Genomic DNA, 24,936 nt, shown 5'->3' with positions numbered 1-24,936 from the left:
TATTTTTCTCATTTTAATTGTATTTTAGGAGCCTTACTGGATTGTTCTCCATGACAGAATTATCAGCGTACTCAACAGTCCTTGCCTGACAACGGAGACTGACTGGGTCGATTACCCTTTCCAACTTTTTGACTTTACAGCATGTCACAAGGCATACTCTGAGATGAGCTGCAGTTACACGCTGGCGCTGGCACATGCTGTGTGGCATCACTCAAGCATTGGGCAGCTCTCTCTCATTCCTAAGTATGAGCTCAAGATTTACTTTTTTGAGAATTGTATTATTGATAATGCCTGACACAGATGGCTTCTTTTGTATGTAGGAATTATCATTCCTATACTGTGTTTTTCTTTTTATTTCTTGTAGGTTTCTCTCTGAAGGTCTTTTACCAATAGTCAAAACAGAGTACCAGTTACTGTATGTGTACCACTTGGTAGGACCGTTTCTGCAGCGCTTTCAACAAGAAAGGACTAGGTGCATGATAGAGGTAAGGGTTTATATGCATAAGCACTCTGTAATTCCGGTGTTGTGCTACGAACAAAAGTACATTTTAACTACCAGATATTGGAAGTTCCACAATTGGATGTTTGTTTGTTTTTTTTTAAATGTTCCTGTACTGAGATCTTATAAGGACATCCTGGCTATATATTGTGTAAAGGTGTCCGACCTTGTAGAGGTGCTGCAGCTGATGATCGTGCATACACAGCTTCTGACATGGGAAGAAAGCATAAGTGAATATACTGATTCCATGGCAGGGACTCTTACCAGCTGCTGCTTTGTGAGGTATAGTTGTGTTGGGGTTTTTTTGTGTATCTTAAGTCGGTGAAGAGATCAGCGGCCTGACAAGACACCTAAACAGAGCAAACCGCTTATTCTAATGAAACCTAAGACATAACGGAGTGCAGCCTCACTGTGGAAAAGCCTCTTAAGTTTAGTGAAATGGCGTATATGATTGGTCCTCGAATGAAAAGAACAACCAGGGAGAGGAGAAACGTAGTCTGATTTGGTGTTGCACTCTGTGTCGTCTCAGGTGTCAATGTATTAGGTTGTGTGCTCAATTTAGGTGCCCATCTGGTCGCTGAGCTCTTCACTGACTTTATTTGCGCTCATAGGACCAGTGGAACAACACATACTCCTGCTCCTTTGATAAAACAGGAAAATGTGTTGCCGCACACAAAAGAAGCCAAAAGAGTCCTTGCTCGTGACATCTGTATGTTCCCTTGTGTTTCCACCCCAGTCAGAAGCTGAGTATGCTTGACCATTAGCTATAGCACCTCTACTTGGTCGGACACCTCTAGTTATACATTGTACAGCAGGGACACATTTACAAAGTTTATCTCTGCACCGTAACATTTTTTTTAAGCACTTCTAATTGTGGATTTTTTTTTTTTTGAAATTCCATGATGTATTGAATTGATGCATGTAATAAGTCACTTTATTGGCGAACTGTCATCCTTGCTGATCTTGGGAATGAGTGGGCCTATAATGCTGTTTTTAGTGCAAAGTATTGGTGCACATGCACGGCCGCCCCACCTGTAGATGGTAATGGCTATTAATGCCCACAAGTGAGAGCACATAAACTATACCTTGTTCTACTTTGTTCTTTTTATTGGCTGACTCGAAGCTGACATTAATTGACCAATAAGTCTTTTTAATACCTTGAGAGGTAGAGCGCCTCTAAATCGTGATGTCACTTGAACCCTAAATGAAGGAGAGCTGTTAATTGACAGAGCTCTTGTTCAGATGTGCTTCCCACACTTCTTTCTGAGAAGCACTTGCAGGAATGGCATACACCTCTAGAATATTAAACCCTTTACGACATGTGCCGTATATATGCGGCGCAAGTCGGAAGTATATAAAGCGGGCTCACGGAGACTGACGCTCTGATTTCTGAAAAATAAAGTGATGCTGAGTCATTGCTGCATATAGCACAAGTAATATGCTGCATGCTTCTTTAAGCCCCCTAAGGAAAACCAAATAAGTAAAAATAAAAGTGAAAATATAAAAGTTCAAATCACCCCTCTTTCTTCCAGTGGAAATAAAGATGTTAAAAAAATACACATATTTGGTACTGCCACATTCAGAAAAGTCCAATCTATCATTAAGGCAATTACCACAATCGGTAAACACTGTAAATGGAAAAAATTCAAGAACATCAAAATTTCTTCTTTTTTTTTTTTTTTTTGTGTGTGGCCACAATTCCACTAAAAATGCTGTTGTAACAAACTTTCAAATAGTCACATCTATCCGAACATGGCACTTATAAAAATGTCTCGCCCTGCAAAAATAAAAAATTACACATCTCCATCGGACAAAAAATATTCTGGTTCTCCTAAAATGGCAACACGCCACCAAAAATGTTGTGTTTTTTTTTTGCAAACTTAAAACTTTTTTTTCACCACTAAAATAAAAACTGGACATATTTGGTATTGTCGTCACTTTTAACATAAAAGTTCCCAAAAAACAATGTAAAAACTGCGTTTTTCACAATTTTGCCGCACTTGTAATTTTTTTTTTCCCATTTTAAAGTACACTGTGGTAAAATGAATGGTGTCATTCAAAAGTACAATTTGTCCTGCCAAAAACCAAGCCCTATGTCTGTGTGGACAGAAAAATAAGAGTTATGGCTCTGGGAAGAAGGGGAGGAAAAAACGGGAACAAATAAAAATGGGCTACGGCGTGAAGGGATTGAAACATTAGATGCATCTAAATATCCTTGTGGTTTTATAAGTAAAGTGCTAGTGCAACCAATTTTCTAATATTTTACACTATTGGAATGCTTGGTTTTCAAAAATGTTTCCCATAAGGCTTATTTTCATGCCATTGTAAGTATCCAATATTTCTGTGGTCTTTCACTGGATATTTTTGCAGTGTGCACAAAACAATTAGTATTGATGATTTTTCCTAGTGATATGATTAACATTTTGTGTTGTGTGATTGTCCTCAGTGTAGTTAAATGCTTTGGCAACACTAAATGTATTTTGGTCCTGCCAATAAAGCCTGTTTGAGATAAATGCCAGAAAATTGCTATAGGATCTTATTGTCCCATAGTTGGTAAATGAATCATTCATCTTAAAGTAACGTTTCACTGTGGAGCCCATCCTCTTAAACAGGCTTTCCTTTCATAATTAACTTGTTGCACTCATTTCCTATTGTTGTACCAATTTTGTTCCCTTTTGGTTAGATTGGCGTGGCATTCTATGAAATGCTGTTGAACGTGGATCAGTGCAGCACACACCTGAATTTTATGGATCCCATATGTGACTTTCTGTATCATATGAAATACATGTTTACCGGAGACAGCATAAAAGATCAAGTAAGTCAACATGCAATTTGTGTGCCTCTCAAAACATCACTAGAATATAGGGGATGGGTTAGGCGGAATAGACTGTGCCTCCTATTCCAACATGTGCACAAAATGAAGAATTCAGGGACCTTTGGGTAAAAGTTGATTTTTGCTATGTAAATTTATCCATGGTTTCTAGTCAAAACCACTTTAGAAAAGTACAGTTCCACTGTTTTTAGGCACAGGGGCTCCCAAACGTGATATGGAGTCTGTTAAGGATTCCAGCATATTGAGTTCAAAAAGTCAAATGGCGCTTCTTGTTGTCCGAGCTCTGCCATGCACCTAAATCAATTTTGTCTCCTCTGTGTATATATCAAGTCAGAAAAGAAAAATCATTGTAACAGGCACGTTATTGGGGACCAGAAAATCCGTCCCTGATCATGTCCTCCTGGTTCTCAACTACACCCAGTAGCCGAAACCCTGGAGATTTTCCTACTCTGGGAGGCGCCTTATTAGCGGCCACTGTTTTAATGTGTATAGGCGGTCGCTAAGGGGTTAAAATGATAGTTGGGTTGAAGAATCAGTCTTGTGGTTGTTCTTTAATCTTTGCAGTTTTTTAGTTTAATAGATTCTCATTCTTTGGGGCAGGCCTTTGATGCTCTGGCCTCATCTTATCTCTGTGGCTTAAGTGACAGGTCACTTATCCATCAGTGTCCTGTCTCCTATTTTAAACATTGCAGTTAATATTGTGTTCTTTGAAAAAAAATAAATAAATGCACCTCCGACAAAATGGCGGCAGCGCATTTGCAGTAGTATTAATAGCTGCTTGTCGATAGATGGTACTGTGCATGCACTGCCGCCATTTTGCCTTAGCCAATTTTTTTTTTTTTTTTTTTTTGCTACAATAAAATAGATGCTACTCCACAGGTTCCATCTGCAAGCAGTGCTTGCGCAGATGGAGAGCATCGCTTGCCAATAGATAATACTGCTCATCTACCACCACCATTCTGTTGCCACAAAAAAAAATGGGCACCGGAGGAGGCGGGGAGTGCAGTGGATCTCTCATAAAAGAGGGATTACCACAGAAGATGCACTCGTGCCCAGAGCTTCACAATGGAAGTAGGGCAGGATGAGCAGCAGCAGACATTTCTGCAGGAGCTCTCACCAGGTGCCTTGCAGAGCCACCAGCGTACCAGGGGTAGCCGCTCGAGTGGTAGGAGCGGCAGTCGTCCTGACCGGCAAGACCCTCCGACGTCCAGAAGGGACGTCACACATGCATCTGATCAGCCTCCGAAATCGGGGTCGAGGAAGTCTAGCGGCAAAACAAAGAACAGAGAATGTGACCTATGCAAAACCCGCCAGCAGTTCAGTGGCAGAAAAATCTGTGCTGACTGTATTAATAAAACCATACGGGATGAGATCCCTCACTTTGTCACTAGCCTTAGGGCTATAATTCAGGAGTAAGTAAAAGGCTCCGTAAAAGCAGCCCTTTAAAAAAAAAAAAAAAAAAACTGGACAAAAGCCGCAAAGTGGATTCTGATTCCGAGGCCTCTCTAGTGCAGGAGGGTCGGGAAAAATCCCTGTCTCCCTCTGCCTCTTCTCCTCAGTCCTCAGATTCCTCCTTGGACAGTGATATCGGGGGCCAACCGTGTTTTCCAACTGAGGATGTAGAAAGACTGGTCAAATCTGTCAGGTCTACAATGGGCCTTAAAGAGGAAAAAATGCCTAGGTCATTAGAGGATGTTATGTTCGGAGGGTTGGAAGAGAAAAGAAAACGCACTTTCCCTGTCAATGACAAAATAAAGACATTAATAGGGAATGGAAAAAGCCGGAGAGGTCGGGTACCTTACCTTCTGCATCAAAGAGGAGGTACCCATTTGAGGAGAGACTCCGAAACTTGGGAAAAAATCCCTAAAATTGTTGGTGCCGTGGCTGTCATCAAAAAAATTATCCCTACCATTAGATGACTTGGGTGTGCTAAAGGACCCTCACGATAAAAAAGCAGACTACTTCTTGAGACATCTGGGAAGCGTCGGCAGGGGGGTTAAAACCGGCAATAGCTGGCTCATGTACCGTCCGTGCCCTCATGGTCTGGCTACAGCAGATGAGGGATCAGATAAGGGATAAAGTTCCAAGGGATGAGATCCTAACAAATATGAAGCTAGTGCATGGAGCAGCAACATTCTTAGCAGATGCCTCGGCAGATTCTGCAAGATTAACAACCAGAGCTGCAGGCTTGTCCAATGCGGAAAGAAGAGCCCTGTGGCTTAAAGGGTGTCCGGGAGATTTGCCATCCAAACAGAGACTGTGTTCCATCCCATGTGACGGTCAGTTCCTTTTTAGCAAAAGATTGGAGGATATTTTGGAGCATGCAGGGGATAAAAAGAATGGCTTTCCCCGGTTTCCTGGAGAGTCCAAAAAAAGTCTTTTCGGAGGGGAAGATTTAACAGAGGTCGTCCAACAGGGGACAGGAAAAATTGGGACTTTAAGGAAAAAAGAGGAGCAGGCTACATGTTCAAGGGGCCCTCTACTTCATCCAAAAAATCTCCCCAATGAAATCAGGTAGGGGGAAGGCTGTCTTTCTCCTTGCCTGGGTAAGCATCTTCCCCAGTACATGGGTCTTAAATATAGTCAAAGACTGTTTAAAAAAAAAAAAAAAAAATTCATCCGTCTACCCTGGCAAACTTTTATAATGACACCCCGAAGGAAGTCCCAGGAGGAACAACTGGCCCTGGAGACAGAGGTATTGGGACTAGTACAGAAACAAGTCATACAGGAAGTCCCATCTCAGGAGGAAGGAAGAGGGTTTTACTCCCCCCCTCTTTTTGATACAAGAACCAGATGGTTCTTGGAGGACCATAGTCAATCTAAAGAAGCTCAATCAGTGGGTAGACAATTGCTCCTTCAAGATGGAGTCAATCAATACGGCCAAAAAGATCTTGTTCCACCACTGCCTCATGGCAGTAATAGACTTAAAAGATGCCTATTACCATCTTTTATCCAATCCATCAGGAGTATCAGAAGTACCTGAGGGGGTAGAACGTTGTCCAGGGACAGGTCAAACACTATCAGTACACAGCCCTTCCATTCGGCCTGTCTACAGCTCCCAGGCTCTTCACCAAAGTGATGGCCGAAGTAATGTCATACCTTCGATCCCGGGACATAGTGATCGTCCCATACCTGGATGACTTTCTTGTGGTAGGAAGATCGGAGGCCCACTGCTCTCAGCAAGTAAAAGAAGTGACGTCAACTCTAACAGCTCTGCCTCCTGCCAGAGAGCAAAGTGGTCAAGATAAGGGGCCTAGCTTGTACGGCAATACAACAGCCAGCAATGACACTGAGGAACGCAATGTCCCTACTAGGCTCATTAACATCATGTATATCTGCTGTAGGTTGGGCACAGTTCCACCTAAGACAGCTGCAGTGGGAAGTTCTGTCAGCACAGAGACAATTGAAAGGACATTTAGAAGGAGAACTATATATTTCCTCAGCCGTAAGGGATTCCCTAATCTGGTGGACTGTAGAGGAGCATCTGACATCCGGTGTCCCGTGGCAAAAACCAGTCGAGGACATTGTCACAACCGACAAGCGCTACAGGTTGGGGAGCACACCTGAGATCCCACTCAGTACAAGGAACCTGGTCCTCACTAGAAAGGAATCACGGTTCAAATGTGAAAGAACTATGGGCAGTGGAAAAGGCCTTGAGACATTTTCTCCCCTTGCTTTGGGGCCGCCATACTCGAGTCATGTCGGACAATCGAGCAGTGGTAGCTTACATCAACCACCGGGGGGGAACGAGGTCCCGGGGCCTCATGGTGGTGTTAAATCTACTATTCCAGTTAGCAGAACAGCACCTATTATCTCTCACAGCACTACATATAAGGGTTGTAGAAAATATACAGGCAGACTTTCTAAGTCGCAGACACCTGAGACGGGGAATCGTCCTTACACCCCCAGGTTTTCCAACAAATAGCACTAGCTTGGGGCAAACCAGAGAGCCCTATTTGCCACCTCACACAACAGAAAAGTCAAAGTTCTGCTCCCTAAATTTAAAAGAACATCCATTTGCAGTAGATGCCCTACAAATACCCTGGAAATTGTCCCTGGCCTACACGTGTGTCTCCCCCCAGTGACAATGATTCCGATAGTGGTCCGGAAAATCGGGGAAGATCAGGCGAGAGTAATTTTCATAGCTCCGTTTTGGCCGAGAGGCCATGGTTCCCCCTCCTGAGGCTCATGTCAGTTACAGATCCATGGATCTTACCAGAGATTTCAGACCTGCTTACCCAGGGACCAGTAGTCCACTCTCAGGTGAAGGGCTTCCATCTGGCAGCCTGAAATTTGAGAGGGCGCTACTGAGTTGCCAGGGTTTCTCACCAGGGTTAGGTTTTCTACTCTTCAACAGGGTGGAGACTATCACATCCAAAATCTACGGTAGAACATGGAAAGTTCCTAGACTTCCTGGGGGAAACTTTAGGGCATGTAGCTCCGGTTAGGCCTATCCTAGAGTTTCTACAGGTGGTGCTGCAACTCGGGTTAGCAACGAGCACCCTCAAAGTCCAAGTTTCAGCTCTGGGGGCCCTATATACTGTAATTGCAGCCTAGCGTCCAATACATGGGTGTCCTGGTTCATAATGTCCTGTAATAGATCTAGGCCGGTCATTATCCTGAAGATACCTCCCTGGGACCTGAATCTAATCTTGGAGGCTTTAACAAGAGACCCCTGTGAGCCATTACAGGAGTAGTCACAAAAAATACAGTTAAGAGTATTACTGGTAGCCTTAACATCGGCCTGTAGAGTGAGCGACCTACAGGCTCTATCTATAGACCCTCCATATAATCAAATTTTTGATGACAGAGGCCGGATCTGGTCTTAGAACCACTATCTCCCCAAGGTGGTCGTTAAGTTCCATAGGACTCAGGAGATCACCTTACCATCAGTCTGCAATAATCCTAGGAACCTTGGGGAGAAAAAGTTCCATTTGTTAGATGTAAGGAGGGCCATGCTACAATGTCAGTGACTAGTCAGTGGTGGAAAGATCAGGCCCTGTTTGTAGCCTTTCAGGGTAGTAAAAAAGGATACGGGGTAGCCAAAAGTACCATTGTCAGATGGATGAGGGAGGCCATTATGTTATCCTACTCTGCGAGTGGCGCTCCGGTTCCTGAAGGCATCAAGGCTCACTCCACCAGAACCGTGGCTACCTCCTGGGCAGAGAAGGCTGAGGTATCTATTCAGCAGATTTGTAAAGCCGCTACTTGGTCCTCACTTTCGACCTTTTTCAAGCACTACCGCCTAGATATATCTTCCTCTACTGACCTAACCTTTTGTAGAAAGGTGCTACAAGTGGTGGTCCCTTGCTAAGGTGTTTTATTCTACAAAAGTCTCGTGTGCCAATCATGGGAGACGGGAAAACACCAAAGTTACTTACCGGTAGCCTGTTTTTCCGTAGCCCATGACGGCACTTGTATATTTTCCCCCCTTATCACACCTTTGGTGTGCACTATAGTTTGGGTGCTTTTTTTTTTTTTTAGTTAATGTGTTGATAGTTTTACCATGTGTACTAACCTGGGGGGCCTCTCATGCTCTGTACACCAACTGAAGCGAGGGAGAGGTACCGCCCTTTTATCTTCAGTAGGGTTCCTGTCCTGAACGGGCAGATCCCCTCTCATGTGTGCCGTCATGGGCTCCGGAAAAACCGGCTACTGGTAAATAACCTTGGTGTTTCTCCAGCAAAATGGCGGCACATGCACAGTAGATAAATGCTACTGCACATACATCGGCACCACTTTATTGGACATCAGAGCTAGGAAAGTTGCTTGATCATGCGCAGTGCATGATCATCAACTTTGTCAGTGCAGAGCTGACCGTTATGCAGCATGGAGATGCTGCGGCATCCCTATGCTATGCAAGCGATCAGCCTGCAAAAAATCACAGTCCCATAGTGGGACAAAGTAAAAAAGTTAAAGTAAAAATATTTTTTTAAAATAATTGTAAAAATATTAATCAAGATATTGTATCTATAAATAAATGTATGAAAAAAAATATACAGAAAAGTACACTTGCTATTGACGCGGAACAACCTATCCTATAAAACTGTCCCACTAGTTAACCCCTTTAGTGAACACCATAAAAAAATAAAGTTAAAAAAAGGCAGAAAACCATGTTTTAGCATAATTGTTTTTTGTATAAAATAGTTTTTATTGTGTAAAAGCACCAAAACACAAACTATTGAAATGAGGTATTGCTGTAATCGTACTGACCTGAAGAAACAAACTTCCTTAATAATTTTACCGCAGGTGGGATGACATAACTGAATTGCTGTATTTTTGTTCATTCTGTCTCCCAAAATCGGAATAGAAAGTGATAAGAATGTCATGTGTCTGAAAATGGTACCAATAAAAACGTCAACTCATCCCGCAAAAAACAAGTCATCTCATGGCTGTCGGACAAAATATGGAAAAATTATAGCTCTCAAAATATGGTGATGCAAAAAATTAGTTTTTGCAATAGTCTTTTAGTGTGACAGCAGCCAAACATAAAAACCCGGCCTCCAACATAAAAACCCTGCCTCCCAAAGATTGCAGTAAGGCTCGACACATATTTATCCTGCGCTCACGCGTTGAGCGCCTGCATCGGGGTTTCCGTGTAAATCCCTGAAATAAGTGATTCAGACGGAGCCTCTGGCGGAAGATTACCTGAGGCAGATGGAGTCTTTCTGACCTGTTTTCAGTTGGTGTCCGTCTTTGTAGGATTGCATAAAAGTGCTGTCGGCAAGAGTTTTTTGTGCACTTCTGAAAGGGACACGGCTGAGCAGAGGCTAGACTGAGTCCAGAGTAACTCTGCTGCTTCATTATAGTGAATGGATGAATACCTCGTGGGTTTCATCTGAATCGCGTCACTCAGATTTTGATGGAAACCCCAAATTAAGTGCTCAGCGTAGCGCTCCTGATAACTGTGAATCCAAGCGTATTGTAAAACGTTCCCAATGAAAGCTTCAACTCAATCCACAAAAAATGCAAGTCCCCACTCAGATTTATCATCTGTTAACGGAAATATAGGGGGGCTTCCTCTTTATTGGTAGTACAAAGGCTCTGGAAAAGCAAAATGGCTCCTCACCCACCAAAAGAAATTCAGCAAAAAAAATCTCTGCTCCCTTCTGTTCCCCACAGTGTACCTCAACCACATATTGCGTCCAAATGTTTGGCATTTCTGAAGCTATGAGCCCACCTAGCTTATGGGTGCGTGTCTCCTGAAGCACAAGCTGGGCATAACGTACTGGTCACTAAAACGGCAGTTTGCAATTTTCATTATGCAACATTTATTGCTGCTTATTTCTGGAAAATGCCCATGGAGTCCAAATCTCCACTACACCTATAGATAATTTCCCAAAGGTGTATAATTTCCCAAATGGGGTCACATGTGGGGGGCTTTCACTGTTTAGGTACACCAGGGGCTCTCCAAATGGGACATGAGGTCCGCTAATGATTCCAGGAAATTTTACATTCATAAAGTCAAATAACACTCCTTCCAAGCTCTGCCGTGCGGCCAAACAGCAGTTTTCTCCCTCATATGGGTTATCGGCGTACTCAGGAGATATTACACAACAAATTTTGGAGTCCATTTTTACCTGTTACCCTTGTCAAAAAAAAATGGATATGAAGTAAAATTTTTGTGAAAAAATTAAATGGTTTTTTTCTCCACAGTCCATTCCTGTGAATCACCTGAAGGGTTAATAAACTTCTTGAATATGGTTTTGAGCAACTTGAGGGGGTGCAGTTTTTAAGCATTGTCACTTTTGGGTATTTTGTCATCTAGACCCCTCAAAGTGATTTCAGATGTGAACCCTTAGGCTATGTGCACACGTTGCGGATTTGTTGCGGATCCGCAGCGGTTTTTCTGCACGGAATTGCACCAAATCCACAAATGATTGCTCAAGAAAATTTCATCAATGGGAGTCCAGAATTGGTGTGCACATGTTGTGGAAAATTCTGCCCTGATTCGTGTCGTTTTATTTTCTGCAGCATGTCAATTAGTTTTGGTATCTGCAGCGTTTTTTCCCCATTGACTTCCATTGAGGAACTCAAATCTGCAACAAATACGCAGGTGTCAAAATATTTGCTGGTTTGATGCGGATTTCAAGCCGGTTTGGCTGAAAAAAGCTGCAGATTTTTAAAATGCAAATAAATCAGGAGGAAGAGTGTGTGGGTGGAGAATCAAATAGAGCCAGTCTTGATTGAAACACATAAACAATGGAGGTAGGACTTGAAAATGGATGGATATATATATTATAATATAAAATTTTGCAGTAGTACATCTTTATTGAGCTAACAAATCCACAGACAAGGCCGCATGTCAGTCCGCATCCAAACCGCATGAAATCAGCACAAAAACGTGGAGAATTTCTACTGTGTTTTCTGCCAAGAGATGCAGAATCCGCGCAGACATTTCCCCAGGCATATCCGCAACGTGCGCATATAGCCTTATAACTTCCTAACAAAAAAGTTAGTTCCAAAATTGTGTTTATGTAAAGTAAACTTGTGGAAAATGTTACTTATTAACTATTTTGTGTTGCATATCTCTGTGATTTAAGGGCATGAAAATTCAAAGTTTAAAAATTGCTAAATTTTCAAAATTTTTCACCAAATTTCTGTTTTTTCACAAGTAAACGCAAGTCATATCGAAGAAATTTTACCACTATTACAAAGTAGAATATGTCACAAAAAAAAATTCTCAGTCACCGGGATTCGTTGAAGCGTTCCAAAGTTATAACCACACAAAGTGACAGTGGTCAGAGTTATAAAAATTGGCCTGGTCATTAATGTTCAAACCACCTTCGGGGCTGAAGATGTTGAGGTAAAAACAGGCTTTGAGGGGGTTAAACAAAGATCACAAACCCTCTGGACAACTGGACCAGATTAACCCCTTCCTGACACTGGATGTACCATTCCGTCCATGTGCCCTGGGACTTAATGCCCATGGACGGAATAGTACGAGGGGGGAAAGCACGGCTGATCGCGGCCGGCTGTCAGCTGATTCTCACAGTTGACACCTGGCACTAAGTGCCAGGAGCAGTCACTGACCGTTCTCAGCACTTTAACCCCTGGAACACTACAATCAAACATGATCATAGCGTTCCGGGAGCAGGCAAGAGGGGCTGTCTGCTCTTACAGCCCCTCTGCCTTTGGATCGGAGACCCCGTGGCATGACGCAGGGTCCCGATCGCTCCCATGGTAACCCGATGTCATGACAGCATCCGGGTTACCCGAGCTCAGAAACTTCCTGTCATGCGCTGCATGTCAGGAAGTCTCTGATGTCAGTGTGCAGAGTGCAGCGCTAACAGCTTTTATGGCATGCAGATCTTCATGCTATATAAGTGATAAGCCTGCACAAAATGAGTGTCCCATAGTGGGAAACAGTGTAAAATTTAAGAATGAAAAAAAAAATTGTAAAAATATTTTAAAAAATAATAAAATCAATATTTATTGTATCATTAAATCAATATTTGTATGAAAAAAATCTAAACTATAAGGCTTGTGTGCCCACGTTGCGTTTTTGTATGCGTTTCCGCAGCATTTGTGCCGGCTCAGACGCTGCAGAAATGCTTACAAGATGCTTCTAATTAGCATGTGTTTTTGGCTTTTTGTTCCAATGCATGCGTTTTTAACCGCTCAGAATTCGCTTAGCGGCTAAAAACGCAGCATGCTCATTAATTCCCGCATTGCTGAGCGTTTTTAGCCATCCCCAATGATCCCAGAAATCGCGTGTCAAAAAACGCGCGGAAAAAGACTCGCGTTTTCTGGGAAAGGGGATCCTTTTCCTGAGCGTTTAAAAACGCTAGCGTGGGCACATAGCCTAAAAGTACACATTTAGTATCACCACGTCCGTAACGGCCCGACCTATAAAACTGTCCCACTAGTTAACCCCTTTAGTGAACACCATTAAAAAAAAGCCAAAAGCAATGCTTTATCATACCGCCGAACAAAAGGTGGAAATAACACATAATCAAAAAGACTGATATAAAGAAGCGTGGTGTCGCTCAAAACATCGTGTCCCACAAAAAACAAGCCGCCATATAGCACCATCACTGGAAAAAAGTTATAGCTCTCAGAATAAAGTAATGCAAAAATAATTATTCTATAAAAAGTTTTTATTGTATAAAAGCCCCAAAATGTAAAATGATATAAATGAGGTATCGCTGTCATTGTGCTGACCCAAACAATAAAATTGCCCCCTGAACAGTAAAACTGCTTTATCAATTTTACCACACATGGAATGGTATAACTGACCCCCCCCTCCCCCCCAAAAAAAAAAATAGAAATTCATGAATTGCTGGTTTTGTTCATTCTGCCTCCCAAAAATCGGGATAAAAAGCAATCAAAAAATGTCATGTGCATGATAATGGTACCAAAAAAAAGTCAACTCGTCCCGCAAAAAACAAGACCTTGCATGACTCTGTGGGCCAAAATATGGAAAAATTATAGCTCTCAAAATGTGGTGATGCAAAAATTATTTTTTGCAATAAGAAGCGTCTTAGTGTGTGACAGCTGCCAAACACAAAAAACGCTATAAATGATAAATCAAACCCCCCCTTTATCACCCCCTTAGTTAGGGAAATATATTAAAATAAACGCTTTTTTTTATCTCCATTTTCCGGTTGGGGCTAAAGTTAGGGTTAGGGGTGTGTTGGGGTTGGGTTTGTGGTTAGGGGTTTGTTAGGATTGGAGATGGAATTGGGGGATTTCCACTGTTTAGGCACATGAGGGCCTCTCGAAATGCGTCTGTCTCAATTCCAGCCAATTCTGCGTTGAAAAAGTCAAACTGTGCTCCTTCCCTTCTGAGCTCTGCCATGCGCCCAAAAAGTGGTTTACCGCCACATATGGGGTATCGGCAAACTTGGGACAAATTGCACAACAACTTTTGTGGTCCAATTTCTCTTGATACCCTTCGGAAATTGAAAAAATTGGGGGCGAAAAGATCATTTTTGTGAAAAAAAATAAGTTTTTAGGCACATCAGGGGCTCTCTAAACGCGACATGACATCCGATCTCAATTCCAGCCAATTTTGCATTGAAAAGTCAAACTGCGCTCCTTCCCTTCTGAGCTCTGCCATGCGCCCAAACAGTAGTTTACCTGCATTTATGGGGTATCGGCATACTCAGGACAAATTGTACAACAACTTTTCAGTCCAATTTCTCCTATTACCCTTGGTAAAATAAAGCAAATTGGATGTGAAGTTATTTTTTTGTGAAAAAGTTAATGTGGGTTGTTTTTTTTTTTTTGTTTTTTTTTAAACATTCCAAAAATCCCTGTGAAAAACCTGAAGGGTTAATAAACTTATGTGGTTTTGAGCAGCTTCAGGGGTGCAGTTTTTAAAAAATACCCAAAAGTGACCCCATTCTATCATATAGACCCCTCAAAGTGAATTCAAATGTGGTGTGCTCCCTAAAAAAAAATTGGTGTTGTAAATGAGAAATCGCTGGTCAACTTCTAACCCTTACAACTTCCTAACAAAACAATATTTTGGTTCCACAATTGTGCTGAAGTAAAGTAGACATGCGGGAAATGTTATTTCTTAACTATTTTGTGTGACATATTTCTCTGTTTTTAAGAGCATGAAAATTCAGATTTGGAAAATTGCAAAGTTTTCAAAACGTTCTCCAAATTTCCATTTTTTTTCACAAATAAACGCAAGTCATAGCAAAGAAATTTTACCACTAACATGAAGTGGAAGTACAATGTTACGAGAGCACAATGTCAGAATCACCGGGATCCATGGAACCGTTCCAGCGTTAAGGGGCCTTTACACATAGCAATATCGCTAAAGCGTCACCGATTTTGTGACGCAGCAGCGATATCGCTATGTGTGATACCTCCGACCGCCTCCCCCGCTGTCTGTCGCTGATCGCGCGAGATCGAGCAGTTCCATTTCTCGTCGGGCGCTTCCTGCTGGCGCCGACGAGCGACGCGTGGACGCGGGCGGGAGGGAAGACGTCAGGATCGCCGCGTCTGAAAGGTAAGTAACGACCGCTGCTGCGTCGCTACATCGCTGTGAGATCTGCCTGTGTGGCAGCTCACTAGCGACCATTTAGCGATGCACCAGCGATCCTGACTGGGTCATATCATTGTCGGGATCGCTGGTGCATCGCTAAATGTAAAGGGGCCTTTATAACCTCATAAACGGACAGTAGTCATAATTGTAAAAATTGGCCTGGTCATTAACATGCAAACCACCCTTGGGGGTAAAGGGGTTAAAGAATATCTTGAGAGTAAATCTACCCACACTTAACACGCAAACAACTCTTGGTTAGCTCAAAAACAATAAAATAACTTGACCTAGCCTTTAAGTCGAGCCCTGGAGGGAAAGGCCCAGGTCTAGAAGGATAGCTAATTGAGTGTTAAAAAAAAAAATACTTATGGAGTGAATTCATTAATAAACGCTTTATAATTCAATCTTATAAACAAAATAAAGTTCTTCAACAAAGGAGCCCTCTTGGCACATATCACCCTTATAAAGAGAAGGATCCAACATATATGGGAGGCCTAGGACTTAGTAACTTTGACAACTGCAGAATTTCCACACACAGCAAGGATCTAAAATATCACTTATCCTCACCCAGGAAACTGAGTTGAGTTCGAAGTATACCCAAAGGTGGTACAAACCACCATCTTTAGTTAATTCCATATGATAGATTCAAATACCACAAAATAAATTCTCTTACAAAACTAATGTTAAGACTCTGTTATAAGACCAATATTAAAATCTAATCTCAAATATATTTAACTCTACCCCACTACTATATTTGATTCCGAATGAATACAAATTCTTTAAAAAATAAAAAAAGTAAAATGAAAGCAACAAAGCTCGGTGGTTAGCACTGCAGCCTTGAAGCACTGGAGTCCTGGGTTTTAAACCCACCAAGGACAACATCTGCAAGGAGTTTGTATGTTCTCCCCGTGTTTGCGTGGGTTTCCTCCGGGTACCCCAGTTTCCTCCCACATTCCAAGGACATACTGATGGGGAATTTAGATTGTGAGCCCCATCGGGGACAGTGATGATGTGTGCAAACTGTAAAGCGCTGCGGAATATGTTAGCGCTATATAAAAATAAAGATTATTATTTATTATCAAAGTCTGGCCAACATACTAATTGGACACCTAATAAAGTTATCCCCTCCAATAGGCTAAAACAGCTATACGATAATATCTAAATGGCCCAGAGACTGAAAACAATCAATTCCTTACAAGATTTAACTACAAATCAAAAAGAGAATGAGAAAATATCAAAATTTATATAGTCTTAAATAACACATTAGAAAACCCTACATTCCTCAACTAATGGGAAACAGAACTAAACATGACCTTTTAATACCAAGAAAATGATAACTAATATACAATATGACTGTAGTGTTTGCCGGTGCCTCATCATGGTTCCACTCCTCCCACCATGCCGGGAAGCCGTCTTGCTCACCGCCCTGGCATTGGTCCTTGCGTACTTCCTCCTCCTTCCCTGTGCATGCCGCACTGTGTTTCAACAGCATACCTAGTGTGTGTGCTCCACTGTTCTTAAAGGGGCAGAGCGTGTACATGGTAAAATGCCCCCAGCTAACAGCTTGGAGGCAAGTAATGTGTGCACATCACAGCCAATAGCTGGGAGATATCTTGTAAAAAAGATAATTACTGTTAAGTGGTTAGGTGTGTGCAACTGTATGTTGCCAGGTCCCTGTCCCTAATCTTTTAGCACTATTCCCATATCCTGTGTTTCCATAGTCTATTATAGGGTTTGCCCTTTTCCTGTGTCCATTAGTCCAGTATAGGTTGTCCTTGTTTCCTGTGTCCGCCTCGGTGATGTCCATATCCTGAAACTGTACCCACGGTATATGTACCCGGTGGCTGCATCTGTGGTACCAGAACCTGTCCCGAGTGGTCATCCTGTCTGCAAGGTCTGAACCTGTCCCAAGTGGCCATCCTGCCCTGTCTACTAATTTGTTTAGTGGCTTAGACCCTTCGAGTCATCTGTTACTGCTGGACGACGCTCTGTTGTAGCGCTTGGCAGGTACCTACCGCACAAGCCTGACCTCCTCACTAGAGGCTCCAATGAACACCAAGGTAGCTGGTTAGTTATGCCTCTTCAGGGTAGGTCTGGTCTGTGGCACAGTGGGTCCACGTGCACCATCTTCGGGCATGAAAATAACCAATATACAAAAATATACACTCCATCTCCACAGAAACCAAATATCAAGAACTTAAGTAAGAAGTATTTCCAGATGGTATAAAACCCTAGATATTCAACAGTTTGAGGTGTTAGATCTGTTGATTTTATGTAGAAAATGTAATCAAGATCAAAACACTCCCTCTCATATCTGGTTCTTCTGCTCTAAAATAAAATCATTTTGGAAAAACCTAAGATTACATATTGGAAAGGCCTTTAACCTGAATATAGCTAGATATCATATTTTGGTATTAGTTCATGTAGACACTCTGCATCCAATTAGAAACAAATTCTCTATCCCTCACCTTTTTCAGCTCTGTGAAAATCACCAGTGATGGACAATGGAAAGACAATGAAATCCCCCTGCCCTTATTAGAATGGAGCAATGGATCAAATCGATGGGTGTCCGGTCCGGCGCCTCCCATCTTCATACAATGCAGTCCTCTTCTTCCCGTCCTGTAGTGGATCCGTTCAGGCGCACTGCTCTGCCCTGTTGAGAGCAGATTCCTGCAGTGCGCAGGCGCCAGACCTCTCCCAACGCCTGCGCACTGCAGGGACTCTGCTCTGCCCTCAACAGGGCAGGGCAGTCTGTCTGCGCCGGATCCACTACAGGACGGGAAGAAGAGGACTGCATCGTATGAAGATGGGAGGCGCCGGACAGGACAGCGACACTCACCGGACCGCCCCCTCCGATGAGTATAGTATAATCTAATGTATTTTTCTTTCAGGTTACATCGGGGGCTTATCTACAGCATTACAGAATGCTGTAGATAAGCCCCTGATGTCAGTGGCGGCAGCTGAAAAAAAAAAAAAAAAAAGGGTGACAGATTCCCTTTAAATCATGGAGAAAGATCTGTTAATCTTATTGTAAAAACAGAAAATCTCTTGTATCTTAGAATAAATGGTACAGATTTGAAAACTCTTTAATATTTTAAATATCTAACTTCTGGTTCTGGAAATCTACATACAAGGTTAATGTTTATATTATGTATAGTGTACTTGCTCAGTGTTTAAACACGTTTTATAGGGGAAACACTAAGTGTTTTTTTACTGCAAATTTTCAGCTTTGTTTTACTGTACTAGCTATGTCTAGGAGATTTAAGAAACCTCATGCACACACCTTGTTTTTTTGTAATCAGTATTTTGAGTTTTGCATGGGAGCAATCGAGACCCTGCGTCATGCCACGGGGTCTCCGATCCAAAGGCAGAGGGGCTGTAAGAGCAGACAGCCCCTCTTGCCTGTCATTTTTTTTTTTTTTTTTTTTTTTTTTTTTTTCCCCAGCATTTTTCACCCATTGACATGAATTGGTGGAAAAACATTGAAAATCCGATCAGGTTTTGCAGCATTTTTTGTGCGAAAACCTATTTCTGGGACTTTTTTTTGCACTAAACTTTCAGCATGCACAAGAGACAAATTAGGCATTCCAAATACACAAGAAAAAACAAGCAAAATCTGCTGAATTTTTTTTATTTTCTGCATCCTCTTTCCTGCCAAGAGATCAGGTTTTGCAGCATAAAAACCACCTTGTGTGAACTTATCCTAAATGTTCAACAGGACCCCCCTCTCCTACACATTCCCTGACACTCTGCCTCCTAACCTTTCCCCTTTCATATCCTGTATCCATCTTCTTGTTTGTTTTTTTTTCTCATTATAAATAGAATGTTTATAATAATAATAATAATCTTTATTTTTATATAGCGCTAACAAATTCCGCAGCGCTTTACAGTTTTGCACACATTAGCATCGCTGTCCCTGAAGGCTCACAATCTAAATTTCCTATCAGTATGTCTTTGGAATTTGGGAGGAAACCGGAGTGCCCGGAGGAAACCCACGCAAACACGGGGAGAACATACAAACTCCTTGCAGATGTTGTCCTTGGTGGGATTCGAACCCAGGACTCCAGCGCTGCAAGGCTACAGCGCTAACCACTGAGCCACCGTGCCGCCCGATCACATATTATATGTTATATTATCTTTTTAAACATTCAAAAAGATATATGTATATTAAAAAAAACACTTTCACATGATTGACAAAGTGTTGGAACTATTTAATGAGCTCTGGAAAAAAAATTAAGCAATAGTGCATGTTATATTCTTGGACAGTGTCGCTAGTCCTCTTTCAAGCATATTTCTCCTTCTACTACTTTATATAGACAAGTGCAGAACTTCATTAGCATTCAGTAAAAAAACCTGTCATGACACAAACAAAGGTGGCTTGGTCAGGAAAGTGAAAATGGGCTTTGGCAGGGAGGGGTTAAAAAAAAAAAAGTTTCCCCTAAGCTAATTTTTAATTACATATTTGACTTGCTGACAGTCTTGCAATTTTTTTTTTTATTTTTTTTTTTTAGGTTGAAAAAATCATCTTCAGTCTGCGACCGGCTTTAAAGTTACGTTTGCGTTTCATCACTCACATTAGCAAGCAAGAACCGGCTACTGCACCTCCACCTCCAATTAACAGTGGATCCCCAGCCCCTCAGGCTAGCCAGGTGCCTGGAAATGTCAACCTGCCTGTCACGCAATGAAAGCTGACATCGGACGTCACACCGGAATTAAGTAGACACTGTGAGGGAGCTAGGAATGGTTTCTTGCCTGGAACAAACCTTGACCGCTCCTGGACTGATATCATTTTTGTATATTTTGTAGCTCAGTCCAGGACTAACCTTGTTGTGTGGTTGTTTTTTTTTTTCTTTAGACTTCATTAACAAAACAGTACAAAGACTTTTTTCCCTAGCATTTTGTGCTTTGTATATGAGAGCTGCATTTTTTTGTAAACAGAAGATAGAAATACACATTGGACGTAACCTGAAACAGGCGATGATGACATACATGTCACGGACGGACAGACAATTGCATCAATCAATTGTATAAAGTGATACTAAATATTTGGGTATTCTTTAACCCTTGGAATATCGGTCCTTGGCTCCCTGAAACTTCTGATCGTAAGATGGATGGTTAGTCATCATTTGAGCTCTCACATTTTGTAAGGTCCATGGTGAGAATAGATTCCCACTTAATATCTATGGATATGAGTAATGGCATTCGGAGGCAATTTTTGTGCTTCAATGATTTTGCTGCTGCATTCACACAGCGGTTTGCAGTCTTCCACAGTGCTTTTGTAGGCACTATTTAGTGTTTTTTTTTTTTTTTTTATGCATTATACCCTGTTACTTGATTCTGGTGATACGAGTTATACTTGCAATAGAGAAGTCCCGTGCACCACTCCACGATGTAACAATACCAAGAAATCCAGGACACCAGACGTCCTCCTTTGGTAACTTTAGAGGTACAGATAAATCACTACGTTTTGGCCACACAAAGCCTTTATCAACCCGTAAAAAGAGATGTGCATCTCCTTTTTATGGCTTGAAAAAAGCCCTACTTGGCTGGAACGTTATGATTTTTCTGTACCATTAAGGTTACCAAAGGAGGACGTCTGTTGCCCTGGTTCCTGGATTTTTCAGTGATATTCTGGGTATATCATTCCGTTTTTGTGGTGGGTTTTTTTCTTTCCTCTTAAGGCCCCCATACATATTGCACTAATGTTAGCCAAACAGCCCAATATCAATAGGTGTGAACGATCTAATGTATATGTGAGCCCGAACAACGGATTGTCAGGATTCATGTTGGTGGCCCTGTTCTCCTGGAGATAAGCCTCCACCAGACATGTCTGGTGATGGCTTTATCATGGAGAACCTAAGTGCTCCGGTGTATGAGAGAGCCGGAAGCAATGTCTAATGTGTATGGTAGCCTTTAGGCTTTATTGTAGGACCTGAAAAATACCCCAAAAACACAGTGAATGTTACCAAGTTAAAAAAAAAAATCTGCTAAAAATACAAAAAACACCATGATGTAAACATTTTGAAAGACATGGCATTTTGTTAACTAGCATGTGAAGGAACTCTAACCAAAAAATGGACATTTATTGCATTTGTAACAATGCTCCATATCTGATTCATACAGGGAATTTGTCATGTTAACACTGTCATCTGCCAGCATCATATTAATAGTGCAAGTACTGAACAGATTTTATCTACAATGCTGTATGTAAGTGTTTCCAAAGAGACTCATTTTTGGCTTGGAGATCAAGTAGTTGGTTCTATTCAGTGACAATCATTTATGCATGCTCGTACAAGGAAGGCTGCCAGTCTCTGAATAGATCCCCCTTGTAGACCTCTGAGCCAAGAATGAGCACGAATTTAAATGACAAATGATCCTGAATCTTTTTTCAGAAAACATTTTCTCACTCTGTTCATCACATGATGGCCGAATTTTGGCTAACATTTCATGGTGCAAGGTTCCTTTTTAAATGCCCCCCCTAGTATATAGTACATGATTGAGTCTAAAATCGCTTTGATTTTAAGATTTAAATTAAATATCCTGTTTCCTACAGCTTTATACAAGGGAACTGCTTATAATACAGTACAATGTTTAATCATGACGTGAGTTACAATCCTGGTATCACTTCTCCAAAATGCCCTAAAAAGATGGATTCCAATTGTTGCATCCTGTTGGAACTGGGCTCGTAATCTAATTTTCAACTTTATATTATAATTGGCTTTTAACAGAAACATTAAGGAATGTAAAATGTTAGATCATAGTGACATATCAGAAGATTGGGTCGGAGGGGAGGGTGCCGGGTGCTAATGCCTCTACTGATGGTTAAAATGAAGTGGCAGTATCCCTTGGCTATACGCCCTCGGATGTGATTGTGACTTATCGAGACTCTGTACTTCAGCTACTTAAACTCAGTGACTAGTGATGGTCTTGGCTCTGAGACTCCAACTGATCAAAACGACTGACGTGTTACTATGAAATGTCATAAGTATTTTGAACTGGATTATTAAAGGGAACCAGTCAGCAGGTTTTCCTGTTATACACTGGCCGCACCACATTATAAATCTCTTATCAGTTTCCTGCAACCCTTCCATACAATCCCTAGTGCTCCGCATGCCTCGAAAATGAAGGTGAAAACTAGTCCAGAACTGTATGCCAGTTGATACTGAGTGGTCGTAGGGATGTATCTCAACCATTCTTCCCGGAACCACCGCCCGACCATGTCGATTAGCATACTGAGCAGGACAAGTTTAAAACTTTATTTTAGCGGCAAGTGGGGCAGTAGGGCTTGTAAAGAGTTGTTGTAGGAAAGTGACAGGCGGCAGTTACAGTGTAAGACATCTGGTTTATTTTGAGGGGGGGGGAAGCTGGTGGCCAATTCCCTTTAATTTCTAGAAATCTACAACTTTGGAATAGTGATAACTGCCGTTGTACTAGTACAAACAGCAATGCACGTCTATCGGAGAGCACTTTTTAAAATTCCTGTAAGTCTGAATTTTCAAAACCATATCAATGATGAAATGGCAGATCATTATTAGTCATCCTCTGAAGGAAGTTGCTTCATTGACCAGACTCGTCACCCTTTTAGACCTGATTCAATTAAACCGAACAGTTCTCACAATAGAGGTTATGGGGTCATGAATCTAGATTAGTAACCTGTTGGAAATATGACTGTTTCATGTGGGCGATCTTCTGTGTATTGGTCTCACTGTTTTTTATTAAACTGTAACATGTAAGTATTTAATGTGGCTGACCATCTCGTGTCAGACGAGGAAAAATAATTTTGCTGGTTTTGGGATGATCAACTGTGAGACTGTTTGCGATCATTCCTAAAAAACATAGCAGCGTAGTTTACTTCATTAAACAAGAAGGGCCCGGTTCATCATTTGCGTTTTTTTAAAGTCACTTATTTTTTTTGTTTTGTGGTATCCATTGCTGTGTTTTGCGCCATATTCTTCAAAATGATGATCCCTGAACTTTCCTCAAAATATAAAATGCGCTTTTTCATTTTTTTTTTTTTGTATCTCTTTAGCTCAAGATCACATGTTCTGATAAAATGACACAAAACTTGTGCAAAAAAAATTCAGAAGGACTAGTGTGTTTTAGTAAAGATGTACTGACCCTTTTTTTTATCCATCCCTGCCCACGATGACTAACATAAAGAAAAAAACTGAACACATATAAAACAGACTTTAAAAACGGAGCAAATTAAAACAAGCATAAGGCACACACTGGCAAAAAGTACCAAAAACAAGACACAAAAAGGCGCAAATGCAAAATGAAACGGGCCCAAAATCTTTTCCGAGATGAAAGTGCATCCATTTCTATATATGTCCTCTTTGTAATGAACACTTTGTCATATTTAATTATTTGTATGTTTGATTAAATGTGTGTGATTATTTTTATATTAAAAGTCAGACGATGTGCCTTGTGGTTTTCACTGTTCATCGGCTATAAATTATTTCAAGGATCACCAAAAGCTCGAATCCTGTGAATCCAGATTAAGGCCCTGTCACACTAAGCGATATCGCTAGCAATATCGCTATAACGTCACTGGTTTTGTGACGTTATAGCAATATTGCTAGCGATATCACTATGTCTGATACTTACCTCCGACCGCTCCCCCGCTGGTTATCGCTGATCGCGCGAGAACGTCCTGGGCCGTTTCTCGTCGTCAGCTTCCTGCTGGGCTTCCTGTGGCGCCGACGAGCGTGGACGCGGGCGGAGAATGTCAGGATCGCCTCGTCTGACAGGTAACGACCCCCGACCGCTGCTATGTCGCTGGTGAGATCTGCCTGTGTGGCAGCTCACTAGCAACCACTTAGCGATGCACCAGCGATCCTGACCGCATCATATCGCTGGTCAGGATTGCTGGTGCATCGCTAAGTGTGACAGTACCTTTACACACAAGCTTTCTGCCTTTTTTAAGCAATTAACCTTGTGCATCTTTCCTTATTAAAGCAATGAAGTATCAGTGTGAATTCTCCAGTTTCACTCACAGATGCATTTGAAAGGTTTGTGCTGATTGTATTAGTCACAGAAGTTTGTCTAATCTGGGAATAATTGCAACAAACTGTCAACCTTGGGTACTATTGGGTTTTTACAGTATTCAATACGTGTAATTGGATTACATAGTTACACAGGTTGAAAGACTTGGGTCCATCAAGTTCCTCCTTTCTTCTCCAATTATACATTCTGTCACTATATTACCCATAACTCACAATACCATTTTTTGATGAGGAAAGCATCCACTCCCTTTTTTAAAAGCGGTTAGTGTCTGCCATTATTTGCGGTAGGACAATCCACAGTCGGATATGCTGTATCTGTAACGAACCACCCTTCCACCTGTTGTCCTTTTTGTACGGTCTTTGAAAGGAATAAGTCATATGCTTTTATATTTAAGCTGATCAAGCCCAACATTTCCAACCTATCGTATCATGCCTTCCATACTTTATAATCAAGTTTCCCACATTTGAGCTGACTACCTTCTGAATATCCTTTTTTAAAATGTGAAGCCCAAAACTGGATCCTGTATTCTAGATGTGGCCTTTCAAGTGATGTATAGAGGGGTAACAAATTCGGATCACAGGGTTTTTTCTTTTTATACAC

The 24,936-nt window shown here is 41.6% G+C and overlaps 1 protein-coding gene across 1 annotated transcript in view; it reads left to right on the top strand.

Annotated features, from left to right (window-relative positions):
* Positions 1-23,751, top strand: part of MED23 (mediator complex subunit 23) — a 189,012-nt gene extending 165,261 nt beyond the window's left edge. Inside the window, exons 26-29 of the mRNA XM_073575818.1 lie at positions 29-243; positions 365-485; positions 3,183-3,314; positions 19,842-23,751. Of these exons, the coding sequence (XP_073431919.1) occupies positions 29-243; positions 365-485; positions 3,183-3,314; positions 19,842-20,015 (642 nt within the window). The 3' untranslated portion in view covers positions 20,016-23,751. The remainder of the gene's footprint in view (positions 1-28; positions 244-364; positions 486-3,182; positions 3,315-19,841) is intronic.
* The last annotated feature ends 1,185 nt before the right edge of the window (positions 23,752-24,936 follow it).

The sequence above is a fragment of the Dendrobates tinctorius genome, unplaced genomic scaffold, assembly GCF_039654945.1.
Source record: "Dendrobates tinctorius isolate UK_male_01 unplaced genomic scaffold, ASM3965494v1 ptg000046l, whole genome shotgun sequence".
In the NCBI taxonomy this organism is placed as follows: domain Eukaryota; kingdom Metazoa; phylum Chordata; class Amphibia; order Anura; family Dendrobatidae; genus Dendrobates; species Dendrobates tinctorius.
Note: the sequence above shows the minus strand (reverse complement) of the source record. Positions and strands in the feature narration are given on the sequence as shown.